The sequence below is a fragment of the Carex rostrata genome, chromosome 33 (genome assembly GCF_964058835.1).
Source record: "Carex rostrata chromosome 33, lpCarRost1.2, whole genome shotgun sequence".
NCBI classification, from domain to species: Eukaryota; Viridiplantae; Streptophyta; class Magnoliopsida; order Poales; family Cyperaceae; genus Carex; species Carex rostrata.
The window spans coordinates 1288970-1310170 of record NC_135950.1 but is presented as its reverse complement, the minus strand read 5'-3'; the positions used below and the strand labels follow the sequence as shown (position 1 = coordinate 1310170).

General features: G+C 35.2%; 2 protein-coding genes across 2 annotated transcripts; one reads left to right on the top strand and one right to left on the bottom strand.

Moving 5' to 3' along the window:
* The first annotated feature begins 407 nt into the window (after positions 1 to 407).
* On the top strand, positions 408 to 2076 carry LOC144548638 (uncharacterized). The gene is made up of 3 exons (XM_078297353.1): positions 408 to 963; positions 1137 to 1295; positions 1702 to 2076. The coding sequence occupies exons 1-3, from the start codon at positions 517 to 519 to the stop codon at positions 1786 to 1788; spliced, it is 693 nt and encodes a 230-aa protein (XP_078153479.1). The 5' UTR covers positions 408 to 516; the 3' UTR covers positions 1789 to 2076.
* Positions 2077 to 9891: 7815 nt separating this feature from the next.
* On the bottom strand, positions 9892 to 12599 carry LOC144548327 (GDSL esterase/lipase At1g71250-like). Its single transcript, XM_078297000.1, has 5 exons — positions 12323 to 12599; positions 11538 to 11668; positions 10956 to 11198; positions 10284 to 10533; positions 9892 to 10121 (listed from the first exon to the last, which is right to left on the bottom strand). The coding sequence occupies exons 1-5, from the start codon at positions 12570 to 12572 to the stop codon at positions 9892 to 9894; spliced, it is 1104 nt and encodes a 367-aa protein (XP_078153126.1). The 5' UTR covers positions 12573 to 12599.
* Between the last annotated feature and the right edge of the window lie 8602 nt (positions 12600 to 21201).

Below are 21201 nucleotides of genomic sequence, written 5' to 3'. Positions count from 1 at the left end.
CGGAGGTGAAGGGTATAGGAGGTGAAAGGTTTAACCTTGTATCATTATAATTAATAGAATTGGTTTCCTTTCCAAATTGGGGTGTAACGGATGGAAAGAAATTTTGTTACAAGTATTTTTAGAAAAAATAACACAAATGCCTAACCCTATATTTTACATATATAATTCTCATACAAGATTTTTTCCTCAAACCTACAACAGTCACCGAATTTCTCATTAACCTCCTAAATTTTAGTCAACCAAACAAAAAATAAGATGGAAAGGAAAGTTACATTTATTTTCTCTCATTAATCATCCAAATACGAAGAGGTTAAATATGTTAATCTTCATTTCTATTCCATTACATTCCCTTCTATTCTTAACCTCCTATTCCTTCCTCTACTCTCCATCCAAACATGGTGTAAATGGCTTGATACTGTGGCAAAGCAGAATCTCAAGTTTCTATCTGTCCATATTTCCTCGAAGTCTGATTTTCGAGTTCCCGATTCTATCTTCTCCTGTAAGTCACTGGAGGAGATGGAATTAAACCTGGAAAATGAAATAATAGACCCGCCTCAAGAGTCTGTACACCTTCCCCACCTCAAGAAATTAACCCTTCGTTCCATGTTTATTGAAGATAGGGTAATGGAAAAGCTGTCAGGGTTGCCTGCTTTAGAAGAAATGGTGCTCTTTGATTGCTATTTGAGAACCTGTGAAATATCTTCTGACACATTGAAGCGTCTGGAACTTAATGGCTATTGCAATTTAATCGATGAGAAAGGTGTCAGTAAGACAGATATCACAATTTCAACTCCGCGCCTGCTGTACTTGGTGGTACATTCTTGCGATGAGGGAACAATAAAGTTAAAAAAACTGGAGTCTCTTGTGCAAGCATGTATCCATTACTATGAGGACTCTCTGTTTCTGACGGCTCTTTCAAATGCATCCCATCTGGAGTTAATGCTGTCTAAATATGGTGTCTTGGTATGATTATTATCGTAACTTAGTTTTTATGCTAATTTTTGTTACTTGGTTGGATTATTGTATTGCTATTTATTACTTGCGAACTCAATTTCATATATTCATTGCAACAAGTATGGAAAATATATATTGACTGACTTGACTTGTATTGCTTTTTTTGTTGTTGCTAAATTTAGGAAATGAAGGATGTATTGAAGGAAGAAACAACTGAATTTCCAAATTTAAAGACCTTGAAAATTGGAGAATGGTGCATGACTGATCAGTTTGATGTGGTAGATCGTTTCCTCTCCAATGCACGTAACCTTCAAAAGCTGACTCTGCTCCATCTCCACCAGGTATGTATATATGTGATTTATAGGTTTGCAGGATGTAGTGGGAATAAGCTGATGATTTTAACTAAGACCAACTTGAGTCTTATTCAATTGCAGCATTCTTTCAAAATACAGTTGGTGCTAACTGCTACACAGTTTCTTCATTGCTCTCTTGATTCTCAGTTCTGTTGTGATTTTTCAATGTTATATGTGTTGTTATTTGTTGCTATTGGTTCGCAGGAAATAAAAAGGATATATAGGTTATCTTTTTTGAAATTGCATTTTTCTGTCAATAAAATTAATAATAGCCTAACTTGTATTGTCTATATTTAAATTGTTAACTTTGATTCTAGAGATATTATGTTACTTTTAAAATGCTTGCTAATTTTGCTATTTTAGGAATATGTATAATTTATTATGGCATTGGCAGGAAAGGAATAAGGAATCTCTCTTCGATTTTTTTAATTTATTGGAGAGACCGAGAAGATCTGGACTGTCAATTTGTTTATTTAATTAATCCACGGAACATCTGCTTTGATATTGATTGTCCGGATCTGTCTTTCTGGAACTCTTCAATGAAATCAATCCCTACAATACAACTAGAGTGGATGAATATTTGGATTGCAAGAAAAGAGGCAGTGTTGGTGAGTATTATTAATAAATAAATACTCTTACAAGACTGACTGAGTTCTAAAGGTTCCAAACATTCATCTTGAAGCCCCCTTGTTGAACAAACTTCTCTTACCAAATACACCATCGGAAACTTTTTAAAATTACAAGTTCTAAAGTTTCAGCTTGGGGTCCTTCCTTGTGGAACCAACTAATTCTCTTACCAGAACCTGTTGGTTGCATCAGTGCTAGTTTTTAAAGGGTCATGAGTCATAAGCCCTTGTTGAATGAACTAACTAACTCTTAATTAAATTTTCAATGTAGTCACCGTCAGGTAAAAAAAGACAGATGGAGATAAACCTTGAATTGGTCGGGAACAAGGTTAACTTTCTGGGGAATAATAAAATTAAGGATGCTGACATTACCGAGCTAGTGAAGCGTGTTTCCGATAAACTTTTGTTATTGGGTTAGTGAAAAGAGAAAGAGGATAGAGATAGAGAGATAGAAACGTATTCTATATTTTATTTCTTGATCAGTTTTGTACAGAATACAGATTGCCCTTTTATAGAGAATGGCTACCCTCTTCATTACATTAACCACAGTTCTAACTAATCTAACAATCCTAACAGCCCTAACTGTCTTTGACTGAGTTGAGCTGTTGACCGTCTTGTCTTGTTGACTGTTCTTGAGCTGATGCTCTATTACGCCCCCCACAAGCTGAGCCGGAGGTACAAAGGGTCAGCTTGGTAGAAAGAAGACCAAACCGAGGGGCAGCCAAAGGTTTCGTGAAGATATCAGCAATTTGATCCTTGGAAGAGAGAAACCGGATGTGAAGCGCTTTGGTGGCAACCCTTTCTCGCACAAAGTGATAATCAATCTCGACATGTTTCGTGCGAGAGTTAATCATAGGATTAGACGCCAAAAAGGTAGCGCCTATGTTGTCGCACCAGAGAATCGGTGGAGAGGAAAGGGTCACATGGAGTTCGGCCAACAAGTACTGAAGCCAAACTAGCTCGGAGCTGGTGATAGCAAGTGACTTGTATTCCGCCTCGGTACTGGAACGAGCAACCGTAGGCTGCTTTTTGGACCCCCAAGAGATGATATTCGCGCCAAGGAAAACACAAAAACCGGAGGTGGATTTGCGATCATCTGGTGAGCCGGCCCAATCGGCGTCAGAGAAAGCATGTAGAGAAAGAGAGGAGCTCGGTTGAAGAGTGATGCCATGAGAAATAGTGCCGTTTAGGTAGCGGAGAATGCGCTTAACCGCTGCCCAATGGGTCGTGGAGGGGGATTGCATAAATTGTGACACTTTGTTGACCGAAAAGGCGATGTCGGGTCTAGTAAGTGTTGCGTATTGGAGAGCGCCAACAATGGAGCGGTAAAGATGCGGGTCATTGAACGGGTCACCATCAAACTTGGAGAGGGTAGTTTTGGGACACATGGGAGAGGGTAGGGAGTTGGAGTCAATCATGTTGGCACGAGTCAAGACCTCCTTGATGTACTTGGACTGTGAGAGATGAAGCCCTTTGGAAACCGAGGTGACTTCAATGCCAAGAAAGTAGTGGAGTTGACCAAGATCCTTCACAGGAAAGAGCTTTTGAAGAGAGTGAATGAAAGACCGAATCACCTCGGTACTAGAACCCGTCACAATAATGTCATCCACGTATACGAGAACAATGAGCATGATCCCATTAGAGGAAAAGATGAAAAGTGAAGGATCATAGCGAGAAGCTTGAAAGCCTTGATCAAGAAGCGCTTTGCTTAACGCATGAAACCAAGCCCGTGGACTTTGTTTTAGGCCATAGATTGCCTTGTTGAGCTGACACACATAGTTGGGCTTAAGTGGATCAATAAACCCCGGAGGTTGGGCCATATAGACCGTCTCTTGTAAGGCACCATGAAGGAATGCGTTTTGAACGTCTAATTGGTGAAGAGACCAACCCCGAGAGAGAGCAATGGTGATGACAAGGCGGATTGTAGTGGGGCGAACCACCGGGCTATACGTCTCGAAATAATCGATTCCTTCCTCTTGAGTAAACCCTTTAGCAACTAAGCGAGCCTTGTAGCGTTCGAGAGTGCCATCCGCATGTCGCTTAATTTTATAAACCCATTTACATCCAACAATGTTGTGATGAGGAGGAGGTGGAACGAGAACCCACGTGTTATTGGCAAGAAGGGCATTGTGCTCCTTAGTCATCGCTTCGACCCAATGGCTATGCAATTTGGCTTGATTATAAGTTTTGGGTTCGGTATGGAGGTAGGATTCGGTCAATAGAGCAACATGTGTGATTGAATGGTGAGGTTTGCGACTCCTAGTGATCATAGGGTGCCGAGAACAATTCGTGTTGACCTGAACCGGGTTTGAATCGGAAATAGCAAGTTCTCTGGGAGTAGTAGGATCTGGAAGCGATGTTGTGTTGGAAGCAACAATCTTGGCGCGCCTCTGATAGGTGGAAATAGCAGGATCCGTTGCAGAGGGTTTGGAATGAGCAGAAAGCGGCTCTCTGGGAGGTCTCCTGGAGTAAGTTAAGAGGGGGGGTGCTGAATCCGCTCCAACGAGGGGAGGAGCCGAAGGGGATGGAGGAAGCGGCTGTGAAGAGGGAGCTGCTGGATCCGCTGCACTGGAGGATGGATCCGAAATAGTGAGAGAACCAATAGGAGGGCTCGGATTGGGAAGGAGTGGTCCAGATGTAGAAGGAGGAGGGTAGATGGTGAGGACCGGATCCGCTGTGGCTGAATTAGTGCAGCCATGATGCTGTGTGGCACAGGAACTAGAAGATGGCAAGACAGGGAGCCAAGCATTGAAGTCCGAATCAACAGAGGAAGCTGAGAAGGGTCCAGAAACCTGATTCTTGAAAGGAAACTGAGACTCATCAAATTGAACATGTCGTGAGACAAATAATTTGTTAGTTGCAAGATCAAAACACTTGTATCCCTTTTGAGAAAGTGAATAGCCAAGGAATACACAAGGTTTAGACCTAGGTTGTAACTTGTGCTTGTTGTAAGGCCTTAAGTAAGGAAAACATAAACATCCCAAGACCCGCAAAAATTGATAATCGGGAATTTTATGAAAAAGTTTAAAATAAGGAGAGGTAGAGGAATATGTCGAAGGCATGCGATTGATCAAGTAGACCACACTCGAAAATATGTCATCCCAAAATCGTTCGGGAATGGAAGCATGCGCCATATTAGCAATGGCGAGTTCAACTATGTGGCGATGCTTGCGTTCCGATACCCCATTTTGTTGGGGGGTATATGGGCAAGTCGTTTGATGAATAAGCGAGGGGAAGGAGCGTGAAATGAGCTTGTATTCGGTACCACCGTCCGTTCTTAGAATTTTAATGGTGTGTTGAAGCAAATTCTCCACTTGACATTTAAATGCGGAAAAGACCCGCAACACCTCATCCTTAGTATGCAAAAAATAGATCCAAGAAAAGCGTGAAAAATCATCAACAAACACAATATAGTAACGAAAACCGTTATGTGAGAGTAAAGGTGCGGGACCCCACAAGTCCGAATACACGATCTCTAAAGGGGAAGAAGTACAAGAAGTAGTAGGCATAAAGGGTAAACGATGAGATTTAGCCACAAGACAATCATGACAAATGTCCATTTTATTACTACTACAAGGTAAACTACTACAATTTAAAATCTTGTTGGTAGTGATAGAAGAGGGGTGGCCAAGACGGGCATGCCAAGTGTTGATAGACACTTTTTCACCAAACAATGCTTGAGGCTTCATGAGGAGGGGAATGGTGTAGAGACCATGTTCAACCTTGACTCGAAGAAGAGTCCCCAAAGTGCGACGATCCTTTATCACACAACAATTAGAGAAAAACTCAATTAGAATGGAGTTATCCTTTAAGAGTTTAGATAAGCTCACTAGATTTTTGGCAAAAGAAGGCACAACTAAAACATCATGTAGAGAGATCGTGTAATTCGAAAAATAAAAAATTGAGGTACCAATGTGACTTATAGTCATACCCGCACCATTACCCATATGAAGTTTGTCGACTCCTTCGTAAGGCATGTAGGACACAAGGTTGTTCAAGTCACTCGTCACGTGGTGAGATGCACCGGAATCGAGAACCCACTCGGGACCCGATGAGAAAGGAGTTTGCGCACTATTAGCCTGAAAAGTTGGCACTGGCTGAGCTAGATGAGCTTGGAATGCAGGTTGGAGCTGCTCTGGATACTTGACCAAATCAGAACGGTGCCAGCAGTTGCGGGCCTGATGACCCCTTTTATAGCATATTTGACAGGTGACATCCTTGTCTGGATTTGACCTGGGAGCACTCTGACTTGATTGAGCAGGCCTTGGCCCATTGGGCTGCTGATACTGGGGCTGCTGATGAGAAGAATAGGTGCGTTGGGAATACTGTTGACGACTCCTATTGTTAGCGGATCTAGAATTATTGTGGTGCGGACCCGATTTGGAGTTATAGAGAGCCATCGGGTTATTAGAAGAAGAGAGAGAGACGTCGCCGACAGCGTGCTGAGAGAGAAGACGGGCTTCGTGACTGTAAATAAGAGCAGTCAGATCGGATATGGAACGCGGCGGAGCAGTTTGGACAGCGACAACAAGTGAGTCAAACTCAGATCCCAAGCCCTGAAGGATATACATCTGAAGATCATCGTCGGAGACCGGTTCTCCGATAAAGGCAAGCTCATCCGCAATTGCCCTGATTTTCTGGATGTACTCGAGGCAAGAAGAACCATTCTTGGAAGTAGTCTGAAGCTTACGCCTGAGGTCTGACAGTCGTGCCCTGGATGTAGCCGAGTAGGACCGTTGGAGTAACTGCCAGATCTCAGCTGAGGTCTTGGCAGAGACGACCTGAGCAAGAATTTCGCGAGTGAGAGAAGAACGAAGCCAACCGAGTATCATCTGATCTTGCTTGTACCAAGGCAGCCAGGCGGGATTGGTCTGAGAAGATCCAGCCGGAGAGTGGATAGTCAAAGGTGGCGGATCAGCATCAAGAAATCGATAGAGACCATAAGCATGAAGAAGCGGGACAATCTGAGACTGCCATGATAGGTAATTATCTCGATCCAATTTCGTGGAAATAGGGAGGTTGAGCATCACCAGTTGATGATCTGGTGTGCTGGAGGGAGGGGCAGAAATGGCGGAAGAGGAATTAGTCAATGGATCAGCCTCCATGGGCTCTGATACCATGAAAAGAGAAAGAGGATAGAGATAGAGAGATAGAAACGTATTCTATATTTTATTTCTTGATCAGTTTTGTACAGAATACAGATTGCCCTTTTATAGAGAATGGCTACCCTCTTCATTACATTAACCACAGTTCTAACTAATCTAACAATCCTAACAGCCCTAACTGTCTTTGACTGAGTTGAGCTGTTGACCGTCTTGTCTTGTTGACTGTTCTTGAGCTGATGCTCTATTAGTTAGCCATACACCTCACATGTTTGTAGCGTAGTGTGGTAATTTGTGGAATGATTGATGTTTGGTGACTGTGTGGTGGCTTTATTGATACTCTTCTCAGATTATTCTGTTTTTTGTAGTTGGATAATGAATATTGTACGTTGTCTTCGCTTTAGTTGCTTCTTAAATCTGTTTTGATAAATAATAATTTGTGTTTTCTTATGTTGTTTCATTTACCATAGAAATATAACTTACCTGGATGATCATCACAACTGGTTCCTTTTTTATGCAATTTTGAAATTAAGGTCTGAGTTTGTGCTTTGCATTACCTCATATTTGTCTTAATATTGTTGAAATTAATCTTTCTTAAGCAGCATATAAAAAATTCTTTAGGATGGGTCATTAACATGAAACTGTTCAACAAATTTCTTTGTATCAATTTTGTTCCTCCAAGCAAAAGGGGTTCCCTGACAATCCCTGTGCTTCATTGATATTTTCATATGATTTGTTCAAACAAATGACCCATGTTTAAATATGGTCTCTCTCTTCTCCTTGTTTTGCTAAATTTCGATTTGCCCTAGTTTGATGAAAATTCTAAATGTTGCTGAATTTCGATTTTCCATAATTTGGTTTATTCACATAAGTTTGACTGGAAAATATGAATGACCTATTTGCTTTCTAATTCACATTATTTTTACTGATTTGCTCTATTGTTATTGTTACAGTTATTTAGTTGCATTTGCTATATACTGAAATAAACTAGTTGGTAGTAAAAACTAGTAGGCAAGTACATAACATCTTAGTTGATATATGCCATACAGAGAAGTCTCGTGCTCGAGAATTTGAACAATTACCTTATTAAAAAAGTGATTTTTTCATATATTTTTTCTCCGTGCATCGGAAGCAGATAGGGTTCTGCAGCGATGTAGCAGCACGTAATGATGCGATTCTTGCTCGGATGATGCCTCTTTGTGTGACCTCCTCGATATTTGGCATGCCTCTCGCGCGCCAGTATGATCTGACTATTTGGCATTTAGCGGGGGGGAGGTTTAACCAGAGGTTTAAGAACTGCCTCAGTATAACATATCTGAGGATGAGTTTGAACTCGAGCAGTGTTTCAATCACGATCTGGAGGTTTTGGGCCTACCGCCATGGCCAGACCTTGTTTCAAGGCCTGTAGATTGCGTTCCAGCTCTTCGATTTTCTTAATCGGATCAAACCCATTCAAAAGCGGTCAAAAAATGTTCAAAAAATTAATGCACTAAAATTAATTTATTAACCTTCTAATTTTGATCGCTTGACTTTATACTAAATTAATTCAAATGTTTAAAATTTTCACATATAGACACGTCACTCGTAAGATAAGTGAATTCCAACGGTTCGGATTCGTCATTTGAAACAAATTTGATAGGTTTTGGAGTTAAGCTCACCAAACACCTTGGTGAGCTTAAGAACACCCTAGTTCTACTCACATTTTTCTACTAATCTTTTAGAATCTTATTATGTTTTAGGAGCGGATCTAGGTATAGCCCAGGGGAGTGCTTAGCCACCCCCATAAAATGCTAAATGTGTGCTTATAGCCTAGTGATTGGAATTCGTTTAGTGGTTGTGGAGATATGAGTTCAAATTCCAATGACCACACATTATGTATTTTCACATATAACGCATTTTATGTTTTAGCCCCCCTTATCTAAATTTTCTAATTCTGCCCCTGTCCTAGTTTCTTAAGTTTTCTTAATGCTTCTGGATCATCTGGCTACCTGTAAGTACCTTATATGAGTAGTATTTGACTGATTCGTACAAATGCTGGTTCTGTACATACATGTAGGTGTGTATGTATTTGGTGCAGCATCAGCCATCAGCCATCTGATCTTATCCTCTGCAGAGGTTTGTACATACATGTAGGGGATATTTATATCCTCTGCAGAGGTTTGTATGTATTTGGTGAAGCATCAGCCATCTGATCTTATCGTGATTTAGATGGCATTGAACCAATTTATGACCCCACTTTTCAGAATTTCCATTTCTATTGCTTAATATATCATGAGTTTCTATTGCTAAATTAATTTTTTTTTTCTGCTCTGAAAGAAAAAATTAATACAAAGTCATTTCTTTTTAAAATCGAATCTGCAAATTAAATCAGCATCAATTAAAAATCAGTGCTTATTGATCATTTAATTAGCTTCAATTTAATGAATCTCTGTGCAACATCATAAATACAAATAAAATGAGAAAACTTAACAAGATTTTTTTTTATAATTAAATTGGCAGCATGTATACAATATTACAATATGGTCTTAAAAAAACAACTTATATGAATCAGCTGTTATTATATAAAGATAAAGAGAAATAGAGAAGATATTGAAAATATAAAAGATGACAATCTTTTTATTTATATAATTTCTCATGTAATGATCATTACATGTGTACAATATAAGATTACAAATGCTTTATTTATAAATCACAAATTACAATAAAAAAAAAACATCGAAATTGATTTCAATAGTAAATGAGAACATAAATTGAGTTGATTAATATTGAGAGTTACAAATATAAAAAGTGGCAAATAAACGCCCATAATTATTAATTTCATAACAACTTGCAAATCTTTATCACTCGATCGGCTAATTAATTAGTGGCAGATTTCACTAGTTGCTTGAAAGAAATTGGGCCAACGAACTTGGCCGGGCCATCATAGAAGAGTTTTGCTGCCAATTTTGCGGTTGCTTGGGACGGATGCAAGAAATCCCAAAATACATAGTGCTTGCGTGTCATGCAGTATGTAGTATTTGGGCCACAATGTGACTCAGCATTGAACTTCCCTCCTCCACAGCAAGCACTCTTCACCTCTCTAAACCCTACACAAGGACAATTTATACCATTTATGATTTATGCAATATTTCACAAAATAATTTACATTCATCTGATTTTAGAGGCATTAATTATATATGTGTTGCTAATTAACTATAAGTACTAAAACATGACATTTAATGCAGTAACAAATTAAGGTTGTAACTAACCATAGTATTGGGGTTTTGAAATGACGGTTGATAAGAACTCGTAGGAGTTCCCAATGGAGTACTTCAAGCCGGGCAGTGCAATGGAAAGCTTACTGAGAAGAGCAGCAACTGCATCATTTTGACCCTTTGCCAATTGATTCATGCTGTCGATACAACCACCGGTTGGGTTCTGTGCTCGTGCAGAAGGCACACACCCAATAAATGGCACATTGATTATCGCAAAATATCTCGCTCCCAAACCGTATAAAGTCTACAGACAGATATAATTAAGTTGATTGTTAATCAATTTCGTTTTGAAGGAGGGTGATATGAACATGGTATTATGTCATTTTATTCTCTTTTGACTAATTTTGTGTGTATCAAATGGTACTGCAGACTTCAAATATAAACTTGCAAATATGGAGGTAGCTATTTTTTACTGTTCATGTCTGCTGTTAAATCAGGCTGCTACAATCATCTTATTAAATTAGCAAGCTTAAGCTTATTTTCCTTTGTGTACTTTCATAACTGTTACTGTCAAATAATTATATATTAGAACAGTAGTTTAATTTTCACCCCTTAAATTGAAGAAATATTTGGTACAAATTATCCTTGTGTAATTGGTTTTCTCTGTTAATTTGGCGGTAGCTACGGTATTTTATGAAAAAAGAAGAAGATACGAGTAAAGAGTACCTTGGTGTGGTTCTCATATTTGGATATGATGGAGTTGTAGAAGTGCAAAATGGCAGTGTTATTTGGCGAATTGTTCGTCGTGGCGAAGGCCAAAGCATCATTACCACCAGAGCTAATCACAAACAAAGACTTAGAAAGCCTCAAAGCAACTTGATCAGCATTTGGCTGCGCAGCCATCTTTGACCTCAGAGCCTCAAAATTCAGCACTTGTTGAGTCGTCGTAATAATGTTAGACGTAGTTCCCTGAAATCGTTTATTTATTATTTTAATATATGGAAGAAAGCTCAATTTCAATTATTGATTAAGCCAAATATTAGTTTTGCATTCTTGTCATTTTCATAAACATAATTTTCTAAAAGATGGAATATTTACAAAAAAATTAATTACCAGCACCAACTACCAGAACTTTCCCATTTTATCCATCCAAGACAAGACAAGAGCAGACAACTTTTGACAATCTCTTAATTAGTACGTAGGGAAAAGATGATACCAGTGTGACATTGATTTGAAATTAAGTGCTATTTACTATAATTTAGTAGATAACAGAAAGAAGGACTAGATAGTTTAAAAGAAACAACTTACTGTGGTGTCAAGAATACCAGATCCAGCGGATGCAAAATTAACACCTCTTAGTCCTTTGTTTATGAGATGGTTGTTGGAATCATTGAGAGAGAGATAAGGAGGTGGGCTTCTCTCAAAACCGGTATGTTTTGCTACAAAATTGCATAAAGAGTTTTAATTAAATTGATTCAAATATTACAATGGTATGCTTTGCAAAACTTATATCAATTCCATAGCTTCCTAAATTATACTACTCTGTACGTAGCTAGGCAGGTTGGATATGTTCCTTCTTTAGAAATCAAGATAAGATATTTTATTTGGTGGTAATAGAATGAAGGGTAATGATTTTGTTCGTTCGAGACAAATCGTTCAGGTTGCATCTAAGGTATCAGTTTTTTCATATAAAAACGGATCAACTCCGTATTTATAAATAATATAAAAAATGGATGAAGTACTATATATATGTATATAAGAATGGATGAACTCCGTATATTTAATGAATCATTCATAAATGTTTAAAGAAAAAAAGGTGAATCATGAACATGAGACCGACAATTTTTCCGAACGATAATTAGCAACCATTTTAGGATGAAATGATATCCCTAAGCTAGCACGGTAGCAATTAGCTTGGTAATACACATAATTAGTATACCACATGTGCAAGCTTTGTTTCTACTTTCTTTTCTGATCATTTTATGAAAGAGACCTCTAAAATGAAATTAAATTATACTTAATGCAGCCTCAAAAATTATCAAGTAAAAGAGATTTCAAGCACATCAGCAAAGTGTTAAGTGTCATATATATACCTATGAAATCAATCGTGTTGAAACCATTGCTGTACCGTCCAGTCGGTGTGGAGTGAGGGTAATCGATGCCATAATACGGGAAGTTTGACTTTGTTGTTGTCGTCAAATAATTATTGTTGCCGACATCAACGGTTGAGTCACCAAAAACATAAATCGCCGGAACCTTCCACCGGGAAGGTCGTACTACTGCACCCACAAAGGGAGATACAGAACATAATAGTACAAGAAAGAGACACAAAAGTTTCTTCATCTTGGCTTCAAAATTGATTCAAAATGATTTACTAGTTGTGTCAAGGTATGTCTAATTAATTAAATTGCATGAAATAAGGGGCTACTAAGGTGCTTATATATATATGTAGGTAAAGGTGAAGGGGGATCGAACCAATTCTCTAGGGGTGATACGTTAGCTGCATGCTTGCTTTGAGTTGATAACATATTGGATATTGGATATTGGATAAGACTATGAGAGGTATATATGAACTTGATAAGTTATTATTTTTTTAAAATAAAACGTGAGAAACACCTTGATATATAAAAAAAATGACAGCTTTATGATCTCCCGGGGTCATTTTTTTCTTTCAAAATTTTGATTGTGACTATAGATCGACTAGAGAGTACTTTAATTAAAGTGATTTTTCTTTCAAATTACAGTTTGTGAATCTAAAAATGCTGCAATTTTTATTATTTAGCCGGTTAATTTGATTGTTACAAAATTGAAATGATAAAACAAATTAAAACTAGTTAAATCATTTTATTGTTAAAAGGGGGAAATTCATTAAGCAAAAAAAGAACAAACTATACATGAGATGAAATATTGAACAAGATATAAGAAGAAATTTTAGGTAATGAACTAATAATTGAGGTTGAATATTCAAATATTGGATGAAAAATTCCTTAATAATTGAGGTTGCATATTCAAAATCTGAGTGAAAAATCCTCGTGAATATATTAAATAGTTAGGTGGCTTGATTAGATCCAAACTTTTCCTTATTGTAATATATTTTACAACATTGTAAAAATATATATATATACTAATATTTTATTATATTTTGTTCGATTTGTTGCTTCTTTTTGTACTACGCGACTAGACTAGGGTTGTACAAAATTGCTCAAACTCGTAACTCGTTTTAACTCGCTCATTTACAACTCAGTTAGTTCCAATTCGAGTTGGTTGACTCGTTTAATAAATGAGCTGAGTTTAAGCATACCCTAACTCGCTCATTAACAACTCGAGTTACACAAAATCTGTCATAATAAATCCTATACTCTTCTAAATTAATGACTCATAAGTTGTTGATTGGATTGTATGTTTTGTTAAAGCATATACATCTATGGTACTAGAGCATCTCCAATCCAGCAATTGAAATTAATTGCTAAATTAGCAATTATGAAAATTTTAAAAATTAAGCAATCCACTCTTACATTGGTGCAATCAACCAAACAATTGAGAATTAAACATTTGACCAATAAGAATTAAACATTTGGCCAACTCATCTTTAGAAAAGATTTCTTATTAAGCAATTTTTTCCAACAATTGCTAAATAAGCAATAGCCATACAACCCAGCAATTACAAAAACAATTGACACATCAGCATAAGCAATTCATAAGCAATCACTGTTGGAGATGCTTAGAGTTTTTAATATGATGTGACAATTTCTAATCCAATTTCAGGAATGTGAAAGAGTTTCTTATTTATAAACTACGCAGTAAAGTTTCTTATTAAGAAACTATTTATAAATTCTATGCTGACCAAATAATTTATAAACTTTATGATAGCTTTCGCTATAGCTGCGCTAATCGCTAAAACTTTTTTTTTATTTCATCTCCCCGCTATGCCGCTATAAACGCTTGGGTAAAATAGTGATAGTGTTCTCGTTAATTTTGACTATTTATTTTCTATTGGACGCGCATCCAATCCTGATTTCATGATTCGAATGCTACTATCAATTATTGCAATAATTGGCCTTTAATATCTATTTTCTATTTATCAGCTTCCTCCTTGCATTTATTAATTATTAATTTGTTTTATATTCTTAGTAGACATTTTACTTGCAATATATATTAAACTTTCCAGTTTTGATTCTTCGTGTCATGTGACACCGTCATGTTCATATTTAATTAAGTAGATAAATTAATTTCCAACAAATTCAACAACATCCAGAAAAATTTAATTACTGCCTTTCTGTATTTTTGTTCATTTTTCTAACATACACATCATTTTTTAAATGTGGTTAATTTCCATCACATGCATGTGTACGTAGGAATGAATACGTGTTCAACCGTACTGAAGGGTCACATTCATATGCATGCCCATGTTTGGCATTGTCGTCGTATTATTCTCCTCGTGCTTCATGCCGCCTCGTACTCGTATCAGACAAAAAACTTAAATTTTGAAAAAGATATATATACATGGGCAAGCCATTAACTACAATTCCTCGTGACTCATACATCCCTCGTCTTGTATGAGCTGTGTAAGTTTCCTTCCTGCTGTAGCAACTTGAACATAATAAATTTATTTATTGTAACAATAAACAACGTTTTACACACTATTAATATCGAATTTATTAACAAAAATCTTCATAGGACTCAATTAAAATTTTCCCTTCCTCTCTCGTTTACTCACATTGAGTTTTGCAATTAAATTTATATTCAATTTACAAAAATCTATATATCAATATGCTCAAAAATAGCACATTTTTGTCGGTGTATCTTCGGTAATAGTATTTTTTTTACCCTCGCAGATATTGTCACATTCTTGTAATATACTATAATCAATCCATACATTATTAATAACATCTCATAAATTAATCAAGTTACAGTTGAAACCTAGAAAGAGTAATCCTTTATGGATATTATATAGTTGGGTGGCTTTGGAGGTGTAAATGGATCAGATATTATCCGATTCCATCCGGATCCAAATCCGAAAAATTACTTAAATTATCCGATACGTATCCGGATCAAAGACTATCTGTATCTGTATTTGAAAAATTATAGCGGATAAGGATACAATAATATTTTTAACTATCTGTATCCGACCATTTATACCTAGAGTAGAAGTCGTGTCATGCCGTGACTTTGTTCTCGTGCCATGCCGTGTCGTGACCAAGTTAATTTTTCATGTGCCGTGATTAAAATATCAAGGGGTGGTCACGGCACTCAAATGGTCACGCCACGTGAGTCACACTGTTCCTAAACGTGCCGTGATCAAATGTGTCTCGCGTGACCATTCAATCATAATTTAAGTTAGTTTATTCAAGATTCATCATTTAATCAATATCTAATGGTCCTAATTACACGTGACTTGCGTGACTATGTGCCATGTTGTGACTAGATCTTTCACGTGACGTGCTGTGTTGTGCCAAATTTTCAAAAGATGGTGATGGCACGCGAATAGTCACAGTATGGGACACATGAGTTACGGCACGTATCTGACACGCGTGCTGTACCGTTCCATGTCGTAACTGTGTCGTTCGGTGACAGAACCGGCTCCGCCGTGCCCTTTTTTCCACTCTATTTACACCCCTAAACCACAACAAATGTACTCTACGTTTTTAAATTGATTTATTAAATTACATATAAATACCAATTATTTATTAAACTACATATACATATATATTCTTATGAATAATATAACACTATGACATGATATAGTGACTAATATTTTGATAATATGATATATATTTTGTAATTCGCAAACTTATTATGAAAAATATTAGATCTAATTTTTGAATGAAAACAATTATATTTAGAATGTTCTTTACTAAATGTACATTTGTAATTTATTTTTAATTATCTGAATTATATTCGTATTCATATTCGTATTTATCTGATATCTGATCCATATCCATATCTGAGACTATCGTATTCGTATTTGTATCCAAAAAATTATAACATATAAGAATACAGTTTGACTACTATGCAATACGTATCTGATAGTTTACACCCCTAGGTGGCTTGAACTCAGTAAAAGAAAAAAATAGCCAAGTTTCAACAAAATAATACTAAATCAAATCAAGTCATAATGATCTAAGGAATCCAAATATTCTTACAAAAGAAAGATATATGACAACAAGAGTAGAGCATTGTGAGATAATTGACTACCTCCATGCCATATTTTTATGAAATTATCCTTAATTATTCTTAAAATAACAATATGAATTTCGACTTGGCTAAACACCAATTCAAGTAATCTTTACACAGCCTTATTATAAAGAAAATCATTTCCCATGACATAATGTGATGCAGATGTAAGTATCAAGACAAAACATGCACTATTTTTTTTTTTCTTAAGTAACTATTCAAGTTGCACATCATTATATGTCAATCAAGAGATCAAGAATAGCGCATATGAGACCCAAGGTTCGGTAGTATAACAAGCAAGTAAGAGAGCCGGTACGTACGTAGCAACAAGCAAGTTTAGTAAATCTTATAATTTAACAATTTATCAAGTTCTTCACACAAACAATAACAATTTGTACTTTATGCAATGATGAAATGGAAGCAAGTAATCATTGTATTGTTCAACAAAAACTTGTGAAATCCATAACAGATTCAACAATTGGACATCGTTAATTACCATAATGCACAATTCAATGTTGTATTAATTCATATGCAAAATTTTATTTAGGTAAAAGATAAAACGAACCCACAGGATCCACACCTGAATAGTATCCTTGGCTTGATTATCTAAATCTAAATGAAATTTCCAACATATATATATGTAATTCAGAAAAATAAAGAATAAAATTTTAAAATGATGTTTGCCTACTCAAACTTATTGTTTCCAGTTGTTACTCAAGTTTTCTACAGTTTAGAACAAGCAATTTTCTGAAATTTCCATTAGGAACAGTGTTTCCTAAGTATCCTTACATCTTGTCACAAGTAGGTCCAGAAAAGGACTTAAAAGTAATTATTCTGTCAGATTTCAGTCCCTGGTAGCCTACTAAAATTATCCTTGTAAGCTCTATCTTATCTTATCTTGGCTTATATTATACTTAATTGTTCTCTTTGAGACTTAGATTTTAAGTTTGCAATAGTTTGCATATAATTTGCATAGTTCATAAGTTGTGCATTTATTATTGAGTTTGTTTTTTTGCAATTAAATTATAGCATAAGGTTTGTGTTCAGCAGTAGCAGAGGTATTTTTTTTTTGTGTTCAGCAGCAGTCAATTTTTATTAATGTATTAATTATCTCATTTTGTTAATGTTCAGGAGCAGCTGAAATTTTTTTATTGATGCAGCAGCAGTTTTTTTTCCAGCCTTTAATATTGATCGAGCTGATTGTGTTTGTTGTTTGTATTTGCTGTTAAGTATACTTTGATTGTCTTCTATATTTTAACTTTGTTGGATGTTAAATTGTTATTGGATGTTAAACAATTTGAATGTTGAGGAAATTTGGATGCTGAAAGAAAAACAATGTACTGCTGTATTTGGTGTTAAGGAAATTTGTGTGTCTGCTATATTTGGTGTTAAGGAAATTTGGATGTTGAAAGAAAAACAATGTCTTTTATATTTAAACTTTGTTAGATGTTAAACTGCTGTTTTGTATAGTCTGTATTTGGTGTTAAATATACTTAGATTGTGTATACTATTTGGTTTAAACTGCTATTAAATGAGACCAGGCATGGTCGAGCCAGGCCGAGTATGGGATTAATAAAATACATGTGGGCTCGGCCCATTGCCATCCCTACTAGTAGGGAACTAAATTTAATTAAAGTTGAGCTTAATTTCCTTTAGAGAATAGTCCCTAAAGGATCCAGTTTTCAGATAAATTTGTTTATCAATTCCTGAAACGTAAAAGATTTTTCCTCACAGAAAGCCCCCTGAACCCTGTCAGAACACATAACACATAATTTGAAGGTAATTTCCTGAATTTTACTAAAATTCGGTCATAACAGTTCAGAACACTGAATTTATACGGAAAATACCCTGTAACATAACAGATATAATATAGATCTATGCAGAATGCTGGAATATCACGAAAAGGCTAGCTCCTTATGTTTACCAGAATATTTACTACAAGTGTATGATAATCTAACGCCTTTAATCATACATTCCTCAACAACTAGAAGACAGAAAATACATTTCCATTGCAGGTCAATCCAATTCAAGCATAATTTGATGAAACGTGTGATTTCAAAAAAATGGAAAACAAACAAGTTTAGAATTAGATTCATTACTATGAATTCAATATGTATTTTTCTAGTGCATAAATTCCAATATATACTACAATATTATTAGTTATCATTTATATTGTTACAATACTTAAAGATAATTTTGTGTCTATAGAAAGTATTAAAAAAGAAGAGAGAAAAATAGAAAGAGTACCAATAAATTTTTAGGTATAGAAAGATCGATAAGTACGGGCTTGATTCTCCACCCATGTCCACACAGAAAGAAAGAAAAAAAAAACAAAGAAAAAGAGTAAGACATAATACTACCTTTTTACTTGGAGCGACGAAGGAAAAGGAGACCAGCGGAGAGGAGCAGAAGGTCGGTAAAGAGAAGAGATGCATTCGTGCGTTTCATGTTGCTCTGTTAGACACAGTTTAAGTTTGGCTTAGAAAGTTAGACTAGTATGAACTTACAAAACTGGGTGCTCAACATCTACCTACAGTAGAACTGAGTCACCATGTCCTCTAGGATGCAAGGTAATATAATGTATGTAATAATTGAGAATTCCATTTTCTTGATATAAGAAAACTGGTCATGATGTTTTCTTTAATGATTGGTTGTATACTGGTAAAAGTAGGCGAGTGATGTACTTCCTACTGGTAGAGCTACAAAAAGATGACTTGTCATATCTGAAGAGCTTGGCAAGCCCTGCTCTAGTGGACTGTAAGACTAATAAATTCTCTTTTTTTTTCATTTTATTTTTAAAAGCTTGTTTTATTGGGTTGACAGTCCTTACAGGTTGGTTCGGTACATCATGTGTTGTTCATACTAGATACTAGGGAATATTCATTGTTTCAAAACATAGAAACTGAAATTCACAAAAATTGAGGCTCAAAGTTTAAATTATATCAATGTTGATTGGTGTTAGAGATAAATTTATAGAAAGGAATATAATTTTTTCAGTTGGATATAAAGGGATGGAGCTTTCAGTCAACAGAAATTACTATTATGTTTTTGTTCCTGAACCAGATTTCTCCTTTTCTTGTACCAGTATTTCAAAATCTTTCCTCTTGTTTAATTCTTTTATTTTTGGTGTCAATCCCTAGGTCTTTCTTAATTCTCTCTGTCTCTCCTGCTTAGTTCTATGTGAATTGAATGAAAGTGCTCTTGCACACAAATTATTTTTCTTGCATTAAATTTGAATCTATTACGGCAATGGATATGAATTAATTTTAAATTTTAAATTTTAAATTAGCAGTTTGAAATTAAATTAGCAATTTGAAAGATACTCTCTCGCATGAAATTTACAGTGAAAGGAAAAGAGTGGTTCAATCACATCTCAAATATAATTTAAATTAAATTTTGAATCTACTACGGTACGGCAATGGATATGAATTAATTTAAATTTTAAATTAAGAACAATTATTTTTTCATCTAATTCGAATTTTACAAAGAAAAACAATGATATCAAATTATGTCTGAAATTATTTGAACGTACAATTCAAAAAATTCTATGCTTTTAGAGCTTGGACGTATCATTTAGCTTTTTGGCATTTTCTGAAATTTAGTACCTAAATTTGTGCGTTAAAAAAAAAAAAAAAAAACCCACTTCCAGACCATGTGTTTTTATCTTTGTCATGGTTTAATGATTTTTTTTTTATGAAAAAAAAAGATAATTTTTTTCTACTCTTTGCAAAATTCAGATCATACCAAAACTAAAGTTCATTTTTGAATGATATTTGGGCTTAATCTTAAAATAATTAAATCGTCATCAAATGATGACTTTGAACTATTTATTTGATGTAGTATGTACATTTGAAATTTTGTATATATTTAATAGTTGAAAAATGGATTATATGTTTCGGCAATTTGTAATCTCTCAATCATAGAATTGTTAATTTAATGAACATGTTGATAAAATTGTTGTGATGTAATTGGTCAGTATCTAAAATAAAATAAAATGTTCTTAAAGAAACAAAGAAACAAATTTACTCAAAATAAAAATAACACAAATGAATTGGGTCAGATAGCAATTATTTTTTAAGGCCCTAAAAAAATTATTTTTTTAAAAGTTCTTAAATCAATTTTAGTGGGGAAAATTAAGTTTCTTCTCGTAGAATAAATACAATTTTATAAATTATTTTTATTTTATCTAACTTGATATAAGAATCAAAACTCTCAAACCAGATTATATATTTCAAACAGACAAATTAGTACCTCTCTTTTGGTGGCTTAGCAATGTATACCATCTTTGTCCTGATTTTTTATTAGGGAGAATTTCATGTATACCCTCAAAAACTTGGAAATTATGTATTTTCTAAATTTCAAAAACTCACAAATTTATCCATTTTAATATGCCTTTTCTATTAAAACACATTATAAATGTATGAAGTACCCATTTTACCCTCTATTAGAAAAAATACGTAGCATATTTAGAAAAGAGTATGGCTAATATAATATTAGTGTCATTTCAGTTTATATAACACCAACTTCAAAACCTATCAAATTGAGTTCAAATGGTAAATCCAAACCAATTTACTTTATGAGTGATGCGTTTATATGCAAACTTTTTATATTTTCGAGTTATTTTAGTATCAAATCAAGCGACAAAAAAAATTGAAAAATGAATGTATTAAAATTAACTTAAAAACTCAAACATTTGATCGCTTGACTTGATACCAAATAAACTCAAAAACTTATAAATTTTACATGTAAACGCACAACTAATGAAGTAGATGAACGGTTTGGATTCACCATTTGAACT